The sequence below is a fragment of the Saccoglossus kowalevskii genome, chromosome 7 (assembly GCF_978046115.1).
Source record: "Saccoglossus kowalevskii chromosome 7, keSacKowa6.1, whole genome shotgun sequence".
Classification (NCBI taxonomy): domain Eukaryota; kingdom Metazoa; phylum Hemichordata; class Enteropneusta; family Harrimaniidae; genus Saccoglossus; species Saccoglossus kowalevskii.
In genome coordinates this window covers 32613125-32633774 of record NC_140647.1, presented here as the reverse complement: position 1 = coordinate 32633774, position 20650 = coordinate 32613125, and the positions used below count along the sequence as shown (strand labels likewise).

Sequence of the window (20650 nt, the reverse complement as noted above, 5' to 3'; positions counted from 1 at the left end):
GTACCTGCACAAGATTTGACACCTTCTCAAATATTTCGGGGTCGTTTGTTCGGAATATACGATTATATGTTAATCCTTGAAAGAAAGTTGAAATGATTGTTGGTCATTGTGATTTAGCCAGTTGTCAATTTATATAGTTGTTGAGGGACTGTGTCGGCTGTGTGTGAAGATATCGTACGGTTCGATTCACGTACACGAATCGACTCACGTAGGATTTACGATTTATAACTCCCGTTAAATTACCCATAATTAATACAAATTTGATATATAGTAATACAACAGTATTTCTGTGTGGACAAAACTCATGAAATCTGAATAAACGGTGCCAGCGATATATTTCGAGTATGAAAGAACAAAATAAACACAACCAAAGGCGCCAACCACGCGCGTTGGAAATAAATAGAACACGTTGCGACGAGAAATCTCACCTGCATCTTTCACTCACGCAAACGCACACACATGCTATTTCCGTATATTGAATACGTTGGTAACGGAAGGGACAAGTTTAAATCATCTTTGTATTAACATAACTTGAAAGCAACAGTCTCATACTGAATATATGTTTATAAACTATCAAACTAAACAATCAATGAAGCGGGCTGCGACAGTTAAGACGAAAAGACAAGGCTAAGACGAAAAACACGTGACAGTACGATTAAGCTCGTCTACTACACGCCCGGGAACTATACGTTCAAGTATCCAACTTCCCAATACAAAACATGTTTATTATCAGCAATAATTTCTAGTACTGGCTGGATAATTGCGTATTATTAGTTGACATCAGACATATAACTGTACAGGATTTTTTGAACAATGTCCCAAAGTTCCAAAAGAATATTCAAATAAGTTGGGATGAATACGAATTGAATGTCCATCTTTTAAAAAATCAGCTAAACAGTTCACCACCACGAATATGGTGAATTGGCAAGTTATCAACGAAGACGAGCGGACGTCCCCGGTCATGAGCTGGCTGGTTCGAATTTATCCACTTTTACAGAGATGAATATTGCGTTCGAGTTGAGTTACTAGTAATTACAAGCCTGATTTACATTTTTCTTGTGGTGTTTTTCGTCAATGTATTAAATATAAGTGATTTGGGAAATAGCATAATTATATTGCGTCAGTGAAAGAGGCTGGTGAGACTGTGTCACAACGCGTTCTATTTACTACCAACGCGCGTGCGCGTGGTCGGCGCCTCTGATTGCGTTTATTTTGTATTTTTATTTTCAAAATGTATCACTGGCTGCGTTTTTTTTTTTGTTACGTCTCGCAACTGAACGTCCAAGCTGACCTTGTTTTGGCTGTAAAAGAACATTAAAAATTTGCATACACGTACGCGCCAATGAACATGCGCACTTTTGAACTATTCAGAAAACATTAAGGTAGAAATTAAAAAACACAGAATTTATTCATTTCACAATAAATTGTACTCCAAGGCAATATAAGGATATTGACCTAAACAAAGTTGGGGGTCGCCAGCCAGTATTTTAGAGGAAAGTCGCCATTTTTACACTATTATAACACTTTTACCACATGTTCCTATGGCAGAGATGTTATGCAATATCTCAAAATCTAGCTTGGTGACATAGGCTGAAAAAAATCATATATTGTTAATGATGGAGTACCTTTTGTTGTTCTAAATTATTTTAAAAATCCGGGTTTTAAAAAGTGGCAAAAAATGCATTTTTTCTTTAACATTGTGTTCTATGGAATTGTTCTAAAAATAACAATTTTCAAGAAATATTAGGACACGTTTCTCAAAAAGCATTACTGCAACACACACAATAATGCTATTTCATTGTACCATGAGACATTAGCTTCATGAACTAATGAACATCGTCATGCGATTTATGATCAATTTTGTCAAAAATTATGACTAGGCTTCTACCTTAAAGGGCGACAGTCGTCGTGCCGCGTTCTGTTCGATATGGGACTCATAGCGACGTATACAACGCGTGTAAAATACATTGTTTATTTAGATGAATTTCGAACACGCGCTGCGCGACGACCACTGCGCTTTAAAAACAAAGATGGCGACCTTGCCTGTTCAGATCAAATACTACAAATTGAAATGTTGCCAAGCTTTAAGGTGGCGTTGCAGAATAAATGCATTTAGAGGTTGAATTTCACTTTTTTAATATTTTATGTAGCAGAACTAGCGTCCTTGTGCTTGAGTGAAAATTTCAAAATTCTATTGTGAGTAGAACACCTTATAAACAAGGTTTAAATTATTGAAAACAAATACATGTGCCATGGTTTTACTTTAACTGTTTAATTTGCATAAATCTTGCTTAATTAATGTTGATTGATCGCTGGGGCTTAACAGTAGTATGCAAACTATGTTTCGGGAAGACCAGTTTCGTTTCCTGTGTACTTCATTTCCCCATGGAGCTACCTCCATGAATTTAAAACGCCGTTTATACGCAACATATCAGCTATTTTATAACACGAGATGCATTTATTATATACAACAATGTCACGCGGAGTAAAGAGGAGAATAGGTCCAAAAAAAGAAAGACGGACACTATTAGGTATTTTCAGGTGATTAGAAGGTATTGAAGGAGTCATCGGCGATAATTAGTGCAAGTCGCGCCTAGGTAAAAACTCGTACAATGTACTTGTTATTTTCTATTACACATGCATGACGCGACGAGCAGCGCCATTAAAGCTGTTCAAGGAATACTGCTACGTCAATGATTGTAATGTATATTTCAGTGAATTATGGGTATTTTGTAATGGGCGGTTAAGCGTACAATTCAAACGGTGATTATCAATGGCATGTATTGTGACGAAAAACGGTATGATCATCATACTGGTTTTTGAGAAAACAAAAATAAAAATGACGACTGCTTTCTCAGTATTAAATTCACCATTGGTTTCTATGGTGGGGATGTTTTGTCATACTAGTATTTTGAATATTTGCAGGATCGTGAAAAAATATGATATAGTGTGACCGTGTAGCTATAATTTAGCAATAATATTCCTAATATTCACTGTGCCTTCTATTATTCGAGATCAATTCTTTTTTCTGTAGGTCATACTTATTGTTGTCTTCTATTCTGAAAATAATGTTTTCAAAATATTTTGTTATATTAAAGTTTAATAGTCGTATTAATTAATAAGGACATGAAAATACTTTACAGGGTGGCAGTGAAACATCTTCCCAGTCTGTGTTTGTTACTTTTACATGTAATGCTTTTGGTAGAAAGAAAAAAAAACGAAACATTTATAAATTTGAAAAATGATGTTGCTCAATCAGAAAGATCTCCGTATGTGTCCGAAATTGAAACAGACTGTGTCATACCCCGTCTATATTATAGTTTCGCTAAATATTTCTTCTTTATGGCGGAAACCAAGGAAACGTGCGAGCGAGCGTTCCTTTTGGATATTGGCCAAAACGAAAAAATGGCCGATGGTGGCGTTGTTGAATGCTTCTTATGTTGCTTACTGCCTATAAATATTGGTGATCCGCTCCGCTAGGATTGCCCTTATAATCACTTTTGTTGGCGATCCGCTCCGCTAGGATTGCCCTTATAATCACTTTTGTCGTTTTGTGTGTGTGTGTGTGTGTCTGTGTGTGTACATTTCCAGTGTTCCAGTGTTCACGTATTATTTCTTCTGTGATTTTTTTGGCTTGGCCGATTTCGTTCAAACTTGGCAGGTAGGTCACACCTTAACCCTAGTTATAAGGAAAAATCTGGAAAATTTTTTTGGCCCACCGTTGCCATAGCAACAGCCAAAAAACTGATTTTTGGATAGCTTCGCGCCAAATGTATCTCCTCCTACAAATTTGGGATAAAACACTTCAGACATAGCTCATTCTACTCAGCTTGAGTGTGGGCACAAAGTTACTATTTGAATTTTTGATATCTGTTTTCATTACCGAGAAATTTGACCCCAAATTTGGGGTAACTTTTCACCAGCAACGGCTTGTAACTCCTCTGTGATTTTTTCGGCTCGGCTGGTTTTGTTCATACTTCACAGGTAGGTCGTGCCGTCACTAATTGGAAAACAATCCTGGCCCACCACTGCCATTCCAACATCTAAAAACTGATTTTTGAATTCTTTCGCCCCAAATGTATTACCTCCTACCAGTTTTGTACACAGTCAGCTGGCATCAGTGTCACTGGGTGTGCCGAGTTCGCAGTTTTTCGCCAATAAAAAAATAACTAAGGCAACAACTCACGGTTTTTCAGCATTTTTGTAATAAAGACATTATTCTCCATCAATAATCCGCCTAAAACAGGAACATTTCTACTAATTCTTGTGTTTTTTCGACGTTTTTCGAAAAACCTGCGATTAGGCTGCGAAAGTAGAACATTCAGGAGGGGGCGAAACGGCAAAGCCAAATTTAACGTGTAAAAATAGAACGCGTATTTTGACCTCTATGCGGTCGTTGCCAAAGAGCCCTACGTCCATCGCCTGGCGATGCTCTTCCGTTTCACCAGTTGCGTTTTTTTTTACTAAAATTTGGGCAGTACTGTCAGTCACGAAAATTGATGAATAAATTAATACACATAAAATATGAATCACGGGCTTATTCAATGGTCACCGAACACTCCACTCCTAAACAATCTGTGGCAAGATAGTAACGTACTGTATATTTGACCCAGATTTGACAAGCGTGGTACAGTTTTTTGCGCGTGTCCGTAATAACGGGCACAAAGGATTGTGGGACAGAGTTCTTTATTTGCTGGTATTCTTGACTTTTGACTGCAGTTATTTTTTATATTTTAGAGTAAATGCTTCTGATATGCTCTTAGGTTGCTTAATATCCGTCTGAAATTCTGGACTGTGGTCATATTTTTCGATTAGGAGTCGTATATTTAAATAACTCACCGTGACTAGTGTTTTGCATAATGAAGTATATTGTTATGAAGGTCAACACACTGCAATTTAAGGAAATATTTACCATTTCGTTATTACGCTTTCCAGCATTTACAGGAAACGCTTTATTCTAGAAAATGCTATCTCAAAACGGTTGAAAATAATAAATGTAACAGCAGAATACGTCCTAACACAGTCACTTGACTAGGAGAGTGATTGTGGTCCTAGTGATAAACTTAAGTGACTTCTAATGACTGAATGGTGTTTGCGAACTTCGTATTAGTTATAAACCGACGTTAGCTTCACGTTTATGTCACGCCATGGAAACAGCCAAAAACATGTTGCTTGTTTTTGAGCGGAGCGGATCGCCAACCAGCCTACCGGCTTGTTCTTTGTATTTGTCACTTTATCTGTCAGGGATAACATGGGTTGGTTTGTGAGCAAACTGTTCAGAGCCGTCGCAATACCACATACCATAGCTTCATATTCTCGAGTTTTATTCAAATCAGAGGTTCTATGATAAATCAAAAATGTCAGCATAACCAAGTCTTGGTTTACCATGCTAAAAACCCCACTGCTAAACACAGTTCAACAACAATTTGACAATCCTCCCCAAAGTTTGCTCAGTCAGAGAATTTTCTTGTTTTTCACTTTTTTGTAATAAAGTAATTTCGGAATAATAAAATACAATTATAACGACATCATTTGATGTTATGACATCGCATAACCTCTTAATACTAAATTTAAAATTAGTAAGAGAAATTCACGCTATCAGCGTTAGTTACGCACACGGTGCAGCGACTACGATCAGACCAACCGATGTAGTCGTGTCGTTTGATGATTATCTCCCGGTTACCAGTATTCACATAGAACATAACTTGTCCCAAGATACTTTGCAAGATACTTTGTTGAGCAGATAATGTTACAGCTGGTCGACCTGTTCACAAATTAAAAGGTAATTTCCGACAACGAGTCAGCATTTTTTTTTTTATCAATCATAACGTATGCGCAAAGGTAAAAAGAGGCCTGTTGGACCCGAAAATGTAATAAATTCCCGATAATGTATCATTAACCGATAATGTAATACGAATTAACCGATATTGTAATAAAAACCGATAATGTAACAACTCGCAACCAATAGTGTAACAAAAAGGCAACCGATATCGTAACAGCAAATAACTGATAATGTAATAGATTTTTTTCCAACTGATAACGTAACAAGATAATTACCGATAATGTAATAATACGTATATTTGCATTGAAATTGTTCGCATTTTCTAGAACGATATGGAATTCACTGTATTTTATATCATACCATCAAACACAAATTATTTTGATTGTTTTTAGCTGCAATTTAACTATAAAATTTACTGAAGTGTTCATACACTCTAGGAGACACGTCCAGCCTCCTGATATTGATTGCATATCTTCATGTTCAAAGATTGGTTTCGGGGTTGCCATGAAGACATTAAGAATTATGTGGCCTCCCAAGAAAATATGGATGATCATTTTGAGAGGGTGTAAAATGTGTTTACATTTTGTGAAACGCAAAATATTATGTGTTAATGATGTGAATACCCACTACTATAGTCTTCATCACCCCCACATCGGTGTACATGTGAGAACAGGCAGTGATATAACTGGAACATTTGCACTTAAGGTAGCGAGACTATTATTTGTGTTGAAAATTACGATTTTCACATTTATTTATTAATTGATGAAATGCACTATAAACTTTCATGTGATAAAGTCAACATAACATAGAATGTCATGTAAGTTGGTTAAAATGTAGATTTTCTGAAGGGAAGCAAGGCAGCCTCAGTAGTGTTTTCCAAAATCAACAACACAGGTTTAATCTGTGTGCCTATAAGTTTCAAAGATAAACTCAAGACAAAGCAATGTTAGGATGTGTTATTAGTAGCTATCTGACACACAATTAGTGTTTCCAAACATTTGAGTGGTTTTTCTCCTACCCTATTTGTTTCACAGATTAGTCATTTGCATATGAATGTGTCAGACACAAGGTCACACAGCCACTGAAAAAAATCATTGATTTTGGTGTTTTCATATGCCGAATTTATCCAATTATAGCTATCCCATTCCTTTATTTTTTGGTTTCCAATAGCCTTACACATTTGGATGTCCCTACACATGTTAAAACAGACCTTGATGGGAAAACAAATTGATTGTGCCGATAAACAAGCTTGAAAATCTTTGCTGTTCCTTCATGGACGTTTTCTAGGAGTTATGTTTTTCAAAATACAAGGTCTTTAACAAAAAATAACGTATACTTATTGTCGTCGGATTAACACCAAATTTTCACAGCTTTAAGGTGACAGTGAGAGGAACTTGAATGTGTCCAGACAAACTATTTCATCGATTATTTACCAACGAGTTGTGGTTTGAGTTGGGGGCAATGCGACTAAAACAATAATTGAAATTCAGGACACTATTTTTTAAAACACGTTGCTTGAATAAAACTGACCAGACACATTCAATTTACCAGACTATTGAACAACTAGGAAAAGTGAAAAAAATACTTCTGATCGCCAGCATCAATGCGTAATTATTTTTTTTACAGAAAAAGTAATTTTTCACCTTTGGTTGAGTAACGCGTCGTAGAATGAAGATACGGGCATGCAAAATACACTTGTAAAAACCTTGAAGTCTGGCGATTCTAAAAATATATACTTTCCTGGGTCTATTTGTAGTCATTTAGTCATAATTAGAGGATGAAAACAAGTATGCAAATAATAGTCCCGCTACCTTAAAAAATAAATAAAATCGACTTCATATCGATGTCATCAATATCATGTTTGATAATACCTTGTACTCATTGTCATAGTAAGGTGTCGTCTGTAAATATTGCATATACAAATTGAAACACATCTCGAACCGTGCGTGGGAGTAGTCAACACATATCGAACAATGTACACAACGCCACCACTCATTTTATGGACCCGACAAACTGTTTTGAGTCATGTGAACGACATGGAAAATACTCTTGACGGAATTGGTGATCTACAACCAAACATCGATAGAGCGTGTTTATGGCATGCATGCATAACAGTGTGTAGAGTATAAAGCTGACAGCTACTTTGCTCAAATTAACCAATTTAAAATTTTCCAAATTTATTTGTTCATACATGTGGAATAGTATATTTCAGTACAAGTTTTGGTTATATAATAACGTCGTTTTGGAAATCAGCCAAGTATCTCCTTGTACAATAAACTATCTTTCAACATTAGCTAAAATCATAGTGCCAGTGACGTACCACCCAAACAAAGATCAGTTCCAAATGGCACCAACTCTGAGCCAGAATTCTTATTTTAGTTGTGAATGTTATTGTTTTTGTGATGAAAGTAACAACAATCCGGCGAAATATGTGTATTTCACGATAATCATAAAGAAAAACAGTATATTTATAGGAATGTTTATTAAAATGTTGAAACGATTAGAAAGCTGTTCTGACATGTTTTTTTAATTTAATTTATGATCCCAATTATTTAGATTTGTCAATGGTGGGCTCGCCGTCTCATTAACAATAAATATAATAACTTTCACAAGTTGCCATCTGTAATACAAAAATGGGTTAATATATAATTTCCAGAAAAATGAAGTATCCGAGTTAATTACAATCATGAGAATGGGATCGCTGTAAATGAATCTTGTGTCACGACAAAACATTGACAGCGCCCTCTGATAGTAACGGAACCTGTTAACGCTCTATTATGAACAACAAATATAACTTCCGGGTCAGAAAATTTCGCGCCTTCGAACGACATGTATGACTTTCTCTGAATGTATGGGTGACATAGTAGGTCCTCACTTCCGTTAGAATACCTTCGTATACACTGATACAACTGCCAAGTTAAAATGTTCAGAGTAAATATGTTCCGCCTTTACTTTCTCATTTCACTAATGGCTATTGTGATCCATACGACCATAGGATATGGAAAGAGGCCATTATCGAATGAAGCTTATTCTACAATCCAATCTTTGTTGGGCCTCCACATGGGTAAAAAATAATATGGCTTCTTCCCACTTCACTTTTTATGGATTTCTGCAGCTTCACTCTTCACATTTTATAAACAAAAATCAATTCACTTCATTTTTTATAACATAAATATTCTTCACTTCACTTTATATAAGCATTCAATTATTGTACTAATTAATATTACTCAGTAACTAGAAACGTTGCATTTCAAATACAATGATTTATTTCATTACAGATGTTATCAGGGTGAACAATCTTCATACTAATAAAGCACTATAGATTGTACTGCTGTTTCTGTTAGTCCCCGATTTGAATTATCAGTAGTCGAAAAACCGGCATATACAATATACCTTCTGTGCATCCAGTCGTAACTCAGCTATATATTGTTTTGTTTTTTTCATCTTAAGCACATACATCTCATATTGAGGACATGATGCATGTGCAGGAGTTCATGATTCGACCAAAGATATGTGACTACATGCATTTTATTTGCGTGACTACTGGTAAATGAGAAGCATATTATAAACTCTTTCCCTGCAAATAGACTAGTAATATCATCTTTGAAGTTCGGAAACAAATGCATACAATAGACATTTATCATGACGCAATCATTTATTTAAATTTCTTGAACATTCATAATTGTTACATAAACAAGATTTTTCATGTTACTTTCTGTTTTAAAGCAGGATGAAATGTTGTAAACATAGGGACACTATTTTAGCCATGCCGTAGTTTATTTATATTCTGAGTTGGCAAGTAATATTATCAATAATCATTAATACTTATAATAAATTTCAAAAACAAGAATATGATAGTGCAATAAACTAATTCAGTGACCTGACAAGCTTAAATAGGTAGAAATCTCCTGGAGTCATGTTACAGAAGAAGAAACTTGAAACTGAACTACTCAATTGCAAGTTTCAACACTTGATATTGTTTTATAATTTTGTGTCCCCAGGGAATTACATTTGTAGTCTACATGTATTTGTATCGGAGGTTGACCAAAACTGAGAATGTTTTTGACAATATATTCCCCAAATATACATGTTTGAAAGCCCAATTTATAATCAGATGCTCAATAAGAGCTATCACTCTCAAATACATTGCATCAAATCTTTTACTGTAATTAAGCTCACACAAGTCCTAAATATCAATTTTGACAAAAACTGACAAAAAACGCACCAAAAATACACATTTCAAAGCCCAAATTTTAATCAGGTCTGAATCGCGCGTGGCTTTATAAGATATATTACTCTCAAATACACTGCATCAAAACCTTTCATGTAATCAAGCTCACAAAGGTCCAAAATATTAATTTTGACCAAAAATGACAAAAAAACACCAAAAATATGTTTTAAAGTCCAAATTAAAACAAAAATATATCATAAAAACTTTTTGTGTAATTGAGCTCACCAAGGAGTACTTAAGGTAGCGAGAGGGGAAAAACTAGAAAAAAAAAACATTTTTCAAAAAAATTTGGATTATGAAACATTATATTGTGTACTTTCTTTATCTTTGGTCCAAATTTACTGTGCGCAATGCATTTGGTGCGTAATTTAAGTTTATTCCCAAAAAATGTAGTTGGTAGTAAACATAAATGAAAGTGACCTGGGCTCATATTATAGTCAGCCCGCAGAGTGGTTTGAAGAAGAGCCTGTCGACAGTTACAACAAAAGTTCTGAGTGATTGTCAGGATGGAAATCTAGATACAGACACTTGTTAATGGTAGAATTACAGTCTGTAAATAAAATTGACAGTGAAATATTGATGTGTCATTATTGTAAAAAGGGGAATGTCGTTTTGGCTGAAAACACGAACATACGCCATGGCTGGGGAGCCATTTTTACTATAAGTGCATGAATCCAAAATGCAACTCCACGACTGACATTTTTCCGGCGTCAAAAAGGAGTGGACATTTCTTTAGTTTTTATGGAAACTAATTTTTGACTATCATAACTATTGAAGATGACATCTTTTAACACTTTTCTCTGCGCGAATGATGTACAAATTCCACAATCTATTCGCCACAAAATGGGCTCAAATATGTCTCATGGATGTTTATGTGAGCCCTTGACGTTGAGTTATGGCCTTGAGAACATGAAAATTTAGTCTATAAAGTTCAACAGATTTTATCTCCAGAACTATGAGGCACATACAAATTTCGAGACGAATTTTCAAAGATCATTATCTTATAAAGCAGCAGTGAAAAGATCAGAAACATAGAACAAGCAGCCTCTCGGCTGAGATAGCTCCGCTGTTAGCAATGCACATTTCAATTAAGAACTAAAGTTATCATTAGAAAATGAACAATATGTATAATATCAATGCAATCGGACTAGCTGTTTTTAACAAGAAGTCAAAAATATCACTTTTTACCAACAATGACAAAAATATTCACCAAAATTAGAGAATTAAAGATATCATTACAAAATGAACAAATCTGAGAGAAGTCCACATTGTAGTACCTATATATGTAATATCAAAGCAATTGGACTTGCGGTTTTTAACAAGAAGTTGAAAATATCACTTTTTACCAAAAATAACAAAAATATTCATCAAAATTAGAAAATTGAAGATATCATCATGAAATGAACAAATCTGCGAGAGGTCCACATGTAGTACCTATATATGTAATATCAAAGCAATCAGAATTGAGGTTTTTAACAAGAAGTTGAAAATATCACTTTTTACCAAAAATGACAAAAATATTCATCAGAATTAGAGAATTGAAGATATCATCACGAAATGAACAAATCTGAGAGAGGTCCACATGTAGTACCTATATATGTAATATCAAAGCAATTGGACTTGCGGTTTTTAACAAGAAGTCGAAAATATCACTTTTTACCAAAAATGACAAAAATATTCACCAAAATTAGAGAATTGAAGATATCATCATGAAATGAACAAATCTGAGAGAGGTCTACCCAAGGTACATATACACCAAATATCAAAGCATTCAGGCTTATAGTTTTCAAGAAGAAGTCGAAAAAGTAAAACATTGACACGGACGACAACGGATGACAGCGGAGCTAAAAAAGGAACACCGAGAAACAGCCAATCCCGCAAAAATACTCTATATTTAGGAGGTTCACGGGAACAATTGTAACTTAATCCCCTGAGCAAATATCAATACGAAACATATATGATCGTATTCTGCTATATCTCAGCTTTCTGAAAACATATACATTGCCATAACTGCATGCTTAGTAACTGGCGAGGAAAGTCCTAATCTCAATTAAACTATAACTTGTATTTCCCTTCATGCTACCTTAAAACTTTGGAACCACCTATTTAAAATATAATCTACAAATGGTCACATAATGTAAATAACTGTTTATTAGACAGACAACATATAGCACAATAGGGACACAATGTTTCTGTTTCTACAGCCGTATTTTATGGCTTGCAACTGTGCTGGCTGTGCTTGTGACTCCTATGGTAGTGGTGTTTTTCTTTTTTCTTCCTCTTCCTCCTACTTCTTTGGTTATTTTCTTCATCCATACTTAGCCTGAAATTACACATTTTATGTATTAATATAATGTTACAGTACCCTGTCCAATATTGGGAAACTTTTAATACACTCCTTATGCATGCTCTTGTTGACTGAAATAAATATTTGGTGGCTGAAAAATACCACCTAAAAGTGCACAGATCATCACCAAAACATCACCTGAATGTGTAAACAAGTTGTCTTAGTTAGTACATGCATATCCAAATAAGAGACAATGTTTCACCTCAATGTTTGCCTCAAAAGACCCCTAACTTTCCCCCGAAAGAAACAAAAATTGCTTGTTTTCGGTAAACCTACCTAACCAAATTTTCGAGGAAATCCAAACACTTATTTTAGGCAAATTAGCAGTTTTTTTTTATTTTATGCAAATTAGCTATGGTCATTCCGACAGAGCTGTGATTTTTAATTAATTTTACTGCCTACTGTCTATTGACAATACAGAGAAGATTAGCATGGCCCCTGCGCAAGGATGACACGCAAATTCGTGAAGCCTGTGTAAACAAGTTGTCTTAGTTAGTACATGCATATCCAAATAAGAGACAATGTTTCACCTCAATGTTTCACCTCAATGTTTGCCTCAAAAGACCCCTAACTTTCCCCCGAAAGAAACAAAAATTGCTTGTTTTCGGTAAACCTACCTAACCAAATTTTCGAGGAAATCCAAACACTTATTTTAGGCAAATTAGCAGGTTTTTTTTATTTTATGCAAATTAGCTATGGTCATTCCGACAGAGCTGTGATTTTTAATTAATTTTACTGCCTACTGTCTATTGACTTTGTCAATTTGGAAAAATCTATCATTAAAACCAAATTGGATTTGAAGTTCGACCATGATTATACATTATTACGATTATTGTATTAATCACCAAAGAGTGCAATGAAAAACAAATTAAAAATAAAATAAAATGAAAACCCTATCTAATTACCCAGTTGTCATGGCATTGTATACTGTATTAAACCCATGGCCAGATGGCATTATTCAGTGACAAGAGTTTATTTCATATGGCCAAACATAAATTTCACGGTAAACAGAAACACAACCGGTCATTTGGGATGTCTGCAAACTGTAATGTAACCGTGTAACATGAAACCTGATTCGTTCTGTGATGCCAAGAATAAAAATAACGACCAATCACAGTGGGCGATTCGTACAACACGGATAGCAGACAGTTTTGCTTTTCACCTCTCCATCATTCATGCATCGGCCATGTGGGGCAGTCATGTTGCCTATGATTATGGATGTCGTCGCCAGTGAGCTCTACTAAACAGTGGGGGAACAACTGTAATCATTTGTACCATAAACGATCGGCATATTTGTTTTTAAAGACCGTTAAAGCAGTGTTTATTTTTTTGGTCAGGCGATCGATTTTTCTCTCGCCCGATTTGCCAAATCACAGGCCCTGTCCAGTTTTACAGACCAACTCAAACACATGGCTGAGGAAATAAACAGCAAAATGGGTAAACAAAATCAGTAAACTAACCTTTTTATGCGTAGTCATGCAGTACTGTCAGCGCTCGTCAGTCGTTCCGAGCACCAGTTCGTCTGCAAAATTGTTCCGTTTTAGACTTAACAGACATGCGCAATCGCGATAGACGTCAGAGCTAGACATCTTCATTACATGCATTCTGATTGGTGTAGGGTACTTGACCGTCATTTGACAAGCGAATAAATATGCGGGTAACATATTACGCTTTTAGTCCCTTTTATTATCAAGCACATATTATTACCACACATAGGCAACCCATATAAACATCAACAAAACTGACTGATTCAGGGTGTGAAAAGCTCCCCAACATACATACAGAACGACGACACTATTTAACGGGCTGTTATAAAATACAATGCTATTACAATCCTAGCACTTCCGCAAATAAGAATACAATATTTTCGCCAATAAATTACACAAATAATTACCATAAATAATATTTAAAACACAGCCAATAATCCCTAGCCTAATATGTGTGTAATGAGTGCAATAATTACCGGCTTCTGTCGGGCTATAGTAGAAACGTTGCTACACGTAAATTTAACTCGAAACCAGGCCTAGTTTCTTGTAGATTAATTCGTAAAATTACACGTAGTATACGAGTCTAGTCTGCCACTGTCCTAGACAAGGTCCGTCGACTAGGCGAGTAACATGCACACCACGCAGAGATGGATGTATTCTCCACGTTCACTTACACCGCCAGGCTGGCTCTGACTGCTGTTTTCTTTCGTACTGTAGTGTCTGCCCCGCCTCCTGGGCTGTGTCTACATTTACTTTTTATGACCCCCCCCCCCCTGGTATAATTGTCATGACAACAAAGCATAATTAAATTCGCTTGCAGATTTCACTCAGCACAATCATTCTTAGTCACTACTAAACAGGTATCGGAAGCTAACAGTGCGATGCATAACGTGTTACATCTGACCATTCGTATCCATTTCCGGCACGCGTCTTTTGTGAGTAGAGTAGAGTCGTGACCTGTGTAAGTGAGTCAAAATCGGTTAGCTATAATAATCCTACTTCTGGCTGTACATACACTCAATGTATATCGTGACGAACTTTTTAGCAATTAACTTGTGCACGGGTTGCTCAAATATTAATATCCCTGAGACTATTCCATTTAGATCCCAGACTTAAAGTCGTCGCGCAGCGCGTGTTCGAATTTCATGTAATTAAACAATGTCTTTTACACGCGTTGTATACGTCGCCATGAGTCCCATATTGAACAGGACGCGGCACGACGACTACCGCCCTTTAAAGGTAAAGTCAAGGCTAACAACATAACACTACTAGATGAAAGAGCTTGACAAATGTAAGAGCAAGCAATTTACAGTTTATTTATATCACTTTTCATTCTCTAGATAGGTACTCCGCCATCTTAGTTCTTGAGCAAAGGATTATGATTAAAGTATGACATCATATCCACTGTTGTCATAAATTGAGAAAATGATTGCATCTATAACTTCAAAAGTTGAACTTCAAATTGGCTGAAAGAAACACATGGCTGAGGAAATAAACAGCAAAATGGGTAAACAAAATCAGTAAACTAACCTTTTTATGCGTAGTCATGCAGTACTGTCAGCGCTCGTCAGTCGTTCCGACCACCAGTTCGTCTGCAAAATTGTTCCGTTTTAGACTTAACAGACATGCGCAATCGCGATAGACGTCAGAGCTAGACATCTTCATTACATGCATTCTGATTGTTGTAGGGTACTTGACCGTCATTTGACAAGCGAATAAATATGCGGGTAACATATTACGCTTTTAGTCCCTTTTATTATCAAGCAAGATTTTGTTGTGCGAAGCCGGCGATGTTCGGCAATGTATGCCATGTATGATATTTGTATCGCTTCCATATTTATAAGAAATTCACTTCAGTTTCCCAATTTTATAAAATAATCACATCGATATTCACTTTCTATAACTCAAACAGGTCACTTTTACAATTTTTATAAGATTTTCACTTCGTTTTTTTACAGTTTTTAAAAAGCATCACTTCGATTTTTACACCTTTTAAAACGGGTACTTCGCACTTCGTTTTTTACCCATGTGGAGGCTCTTTGTTAGATGGGTCGTTTGATGTCCCAGTATCAGACCGAACAACGACACAGAAGTCAGCTATCGTCAAATTCTATCGAGGTAAATGGGTGTAACAACTGCATGCAAATTTGCCGAGAGTGATTGAAACGGCAATTTTGCTTGTATTAGTCCATCAGCTTGACCGGCAAAAATCCCACTGCTTGGGAATCATGCCAAATCGTATACAGTGGTTTATTTCATTTCAATCTTTTAAGGGTCATCCGTTAGAAACCACGGGGCTTGCATAGGAAAAAACACGGAAAAAAATAGCATAAATGTAAGTGAAGGGGAAAAAATCATATTTTTTCTGCCATCGCCCCAGAGTTTCTAATAGTACACCTCATACCACATAAATGTCACGAGGTAGGCTAGCGACCGATCACAGTTAATTCACTTCATGATGTGGGCTCTCTAGCACTTTTCAAATTATAATATCGAAATAAGCCAGCTGATGGGTTGGTGGCCCGTGCACACAATGAAATACGCAGTAATGTCGCAAAATATGTTTTAATTGTACAACAATTTTACGATATCTTTAGTACACAGGGAAACGTGAATTCGCTGTACCAGAGAAAAATTACCACACATAGGCAACCCATATAAACATCAACAAAACTGACTGATTCAGGGTGTGAAAAGCTCCCCAACATACATACAGAACGACGACACTATTTAACGGGCTGTTATAAAATACAATGCTATTACAATCCTAGCACTTCCGCAAATAAGAATACAATATTTTCGCCAATAAATTACACAAATAATTACCATAAATAATATTTAAAACACAGCCAATAATCCCTAGCCTAATATGTGTGTAATGAGTGCAATAATTACCGGCTTCTGTCGGGCTATAGTAGAAACTTTGCTACACGTAAATTTAACTCGAAACCAGGCCTAGTTTCTTGTAGATTAATTCGTAAAATTACACGTAGTATACGAGTCTAGTCTGCCACTGTCCTAGACAAGGTCCGTCGACTAGGCGAGTAACATGCACACCACGCAGAGATGGATGTATTCTCCACGTTCACTTACACCGCCAGGCTGGCTCTGACTGCTGTTTTCTTTCGTACTGTAGTGTCTGCCCCGCCTCCTGGGCTGTGTCTACATTTACTTTTTATGACCCCCCCCCTGGTATAATTGTCATGACAACAAAGCATAATTAAATTCGCTTGCAGATTTCACTCAGCACAATCATTCTTAGTCACTACTAAACAGGTATCGGAAGCTAACAGTGCGATGCATAACGTGTTACATCTGACCATTCGTATCCATTTCCGGCACGCGTCTTTTGTGAGTAGAGTAGAGTCGTGACCTGTGTAAGTGAGTCAAAATCGGTTAGCTATAATAATCCTACTTCTGGCTGTACATACACTCAATGTATATCGTGACGAACTTTTTAGCAATTAACTTGTGCACGGGTTGCTCAAATATTAATATCCCTGAGACTATGCCATTTAGATCCCAGACTTAAAGTCGTCGCGCAGCGCGTGTTCGAATTTCATGTAATTAAACAATGTCTTTTACACGCGTTGTATACGTCGCCATGAGTCCCATATTGAACAGGACGCGGCACGACGACTACCGCCCTTTAAAGGTAAAGTCAAGGCTAACAACATAACACTACTAGATGAAAGAGCTTGACAAATGTAAGAGCAAGCAATTTACAGTTTATTTATATCACTTTTCATTCTCTAGATAGGTACTCCGCCATCTTAGTTCTTGAGCAAAGGATTATGATTAAAGTATGACATCATATCCACTGTTGTCATAAATTGAGAAAATGATTGCATCTATAACTTCAAAAGTTGAACTTCAAATTGGCTGAAAGTTTAGAACATGGTAGCATACATGTACCAGTGCATATAAAATAGTTGTTATGGCAACAGTACTGACAATATTCATTTTTGTGTTTTTCTACCAAGTACTCAAATTTCCTTATATTGTATACAATTTATCGATGATAGTTGATATATAACCTGTTGACGACAAAAAGCAGAATAAAAAGTGTCATTTTATTTTTAACGACTAAAATAATGACTTTTATTTTGTTACGTTTGTGGCAATATCTTCACTTTATGTGTATATGTAACATTGTAATTTCTAATGCTCATCAGTATTTCTAATCTTATAGATGAAAGCATTTTTTCAATTTTGTGGTTATGATGTTACACTTTACCCTTAATCCTTTGCAGGAAATTCAAGATGGCGGACTATATAATATTGATGAAAAGTCAAATATCTAGAGAAAGAAAAGTGATATACAAAAACTGTAAATTGCATTCTCCTATGTTTGTGGAGCTCTTTCCCCGGAGAACATTATTTTGTCTGGCTTGACTTCTCCTTTAACTCACTGGCGGGTCCGAACATTTGGAAACAAGGGGAGGGGGTACTGCTAACTAACTGTCTAGTTGGTGGAATAGCCTTGATGCTTGAAACATTTTTGCTCAAATAACCAACACCAGTTTTGTCCTAAAATAATAAAGAAATGTTAATATATGAAACTACAGATAACCTCACATGAGGTTTCTAAGCATATATATTTACTAGAAAGAAAGATTAAAACAAACGAAATAGTAGATTTTCTATATAGACTGACTATTGAGAAAACTGCAAGCATTGTTTCTTCAGTTTTGAAAGCTTGATCTTTCTCACTATAGTGATGGGTGTTGATTGGGGGAGGCTATCTATCTATCTATCTATCCAGTCTATTTTTTCCGTAATAATCACCATTTCCCCCTGTGCAGATAAATTTATTCTAAATATACCGTCCCATCCAGCGTATTTTATAATTGTAAGCACCGTTCTGTCTACAAAATATAAAACAACAGACAATAGTCAAGTAGTGTGCAAGTAGATACTATCTACTATTATTCTTATTTTCTTAACTGAATCAGTGATGTAGCCAATATTGAGACTATCTTCTTCCTATTTGCAGGTCGTAATAAATACTGTCTACGCCATGGTAAGATTTACTATGACAACAATCTAGTTATACGAGAAAGTGCAATAAAAACGTGTGTAGAAAAAGCGTTTAATGAAACAAAAGGATATGGTGGTAGGAAACTAAAATATCATATTCGTCAAACTTACAATGGAATCAGTGAGGAAAGAATACAATCTATATTAGATCAATCGCGAACTCATACACGCTTGAAAGCACGTTTCACGAACACGCCAGTTTTTAAACACATAACCGCCCGTGGGATACAGAAAAGGCATCAAATCGATCTGGTCGATATGCATCCGGATGAGCTTTGGCTTGGTAATCAGAAGTACAGATACATCATGTCACTAATTGACGTGTTCAGTAGGTACTTGTGGTTGCGTCCTTTAACTTCCAAAAAGAGCAGTGAAATTGCTGATCATTTAAAAACCATATATAGAGAGCATGTCCCGCCGAGAGTCTTGCAGAATGACAATGGGAAGGAATTTCATGGAAGTGTGCTGAAGTTGATGAACAAACTGAATGTTAAAATCGTTCGAAGCTCTCCATATCACCCCCAAAGTCAGGGTAAATGTGAAAGAAGCCATCGTACTATTAGAAAGAAGATTTTGTATGATTTATTACAGATGAAATGATCAAATTGGGTGGAGGAACTTCCTGAATACTGTCTCATTATGAATAATGCAGCACGGCGAGCATTATGCTACATGACATCGTTTACGGTTTATTTTGGACGCCAAAATAACCGAATGAAGTACAAGCTAGGTGGGAGAAATCCGAACAATATTAGAATTGAAACATGTGAAAAAAAGATCTGCACAAAGTCACTGAGAAACGTATATGCATGTTTGCAAAAGTATCTCAGTCAAATGAGAAATACAATGCTCAGATGGTATCCAGTGGGATAAGACGTCAATCACCCTCAGTATACAAGATAGACAAAGAGGTTTTAGTGCATGTGCGTCATCCCCCCAAAAGGCCAAGGCAAGACTACATCAGGAAGGGTCGGATTCTGTCAAGAAATCTACATATCGCCAGATACAAGATTATGTTTAATGACAAGGACTTGATTAAAATTAGTTGGTTTTCTGTAAAGGACATCACCAGTTTGACTCGAGCGGCTGAACGTAAACGCAAAAAAATGGCTCCTAGTCTTGTGGAAAACAAGAAGAAATACTATATTCCGCAGAGTAGAGGAGATTGGATTAACAGGTATGGATTTATCGTGCATCTGGATCCGGAGCCTAATGGCGATTGTCAGTTTTCTGCTATTGCAGACCAACTCAACAATATTGGTATTTTTCGATCTCCACAGACACTGCGACAGGAAATTGTGGATGATCTCAGAGCTCAACCATATAATGCCAACGGAACATCACTTGCTCATTTTTGGGGTATGAACAATTTGGACGCATACCTACAATCAATGTCTCAAACTGGAACACATGGTGATCATATCACTGTATCACGAGTTTCCCAGATGTTTAATGTGCATTTCATAATATTTTCGTCAATTGGACCTGGAGGAACAAGACTTATTTCACCGTATGGAACATATGATGATAATATTCCAACTTTATGGCTGGCACATGATTCAGAGAATCAAGGTGAACACTACTACAGCATTCAAGGAGATGTTATAAGTCGTGCAATATCAAGTTTTTAATACATCAAATCAAATACCAATCAGACCTAAGAACTTTAACAACAATGAGCAATTGGAAGTGAATGACACAGAAGTAGGCACTGATAAACAAGACGGTGACGTCACTGAGAAAGTAGGTGGTTATGTTGCGGA

General features: G+C 36.2%; 1 protein-coding gene, 1 long non-coding RNA gene and 1 pseudogene across 2 annotated transcripts; 2 read left to right on the top strand and 1 right to left on the bottom strand.

Annotated features, from left to right (window-relative positions):
• Positions 1–12275: 12275 nt before the first annotated feature.
• Positions 12276–13922, bottom strand: LOC144360047 (uncharacterized). Its single transcript, XR_013422139.2, has 2 exons — positions 13821–13922; positions 12276–12336 (listed from the first exon to the last, which is right to left on the bottom strand). It is a non-coding gene; the product is annotated as an uncharacterized LOC144360047 (long non-coding RNA).
• Positions 12732–12847, top strand: LOC144360049 (U6 spliceosomal RNA; annotated as a pseudogene).
• A 4188-nt stretch (positions 13923–18110) lies between the features above and the next one.
• On the top strand, positions 18111–19487 carry LOC146740943 (KRAB domain-containing protein 2-like). The gene is made up of 2 exons (XM_085501915.1): positions 18111–18177; positions 18844–19487. The coding sequence occupies exons 1-2, from the start codon at positions 18111–18113 to the stop codon at positions 19485–19487; spliced, it is 711 nt and encodes a 236-aa protein (XP_085358041.1).
• The last annotated feature ends 1163 nt before the right edge of the window (positions 19488–20650 follow it).

Bases quoted from the DNA above. Each gene is read 5' to 3' on its own strand.
- LOC146740943 (XM_085501915.1), top strand. From the start codon at position 18,111: ATGGCGGACTATATAATATTGATGAAAAGTCAAATATCTAGAGAAAGA. The intron at 18,178-18,843 runs GTAAATTGCATT...TCCTATTTGCAG, and splicing joins AAAAGTGATATACAAAAACT to GTCGTAATAAATACTGTCTA.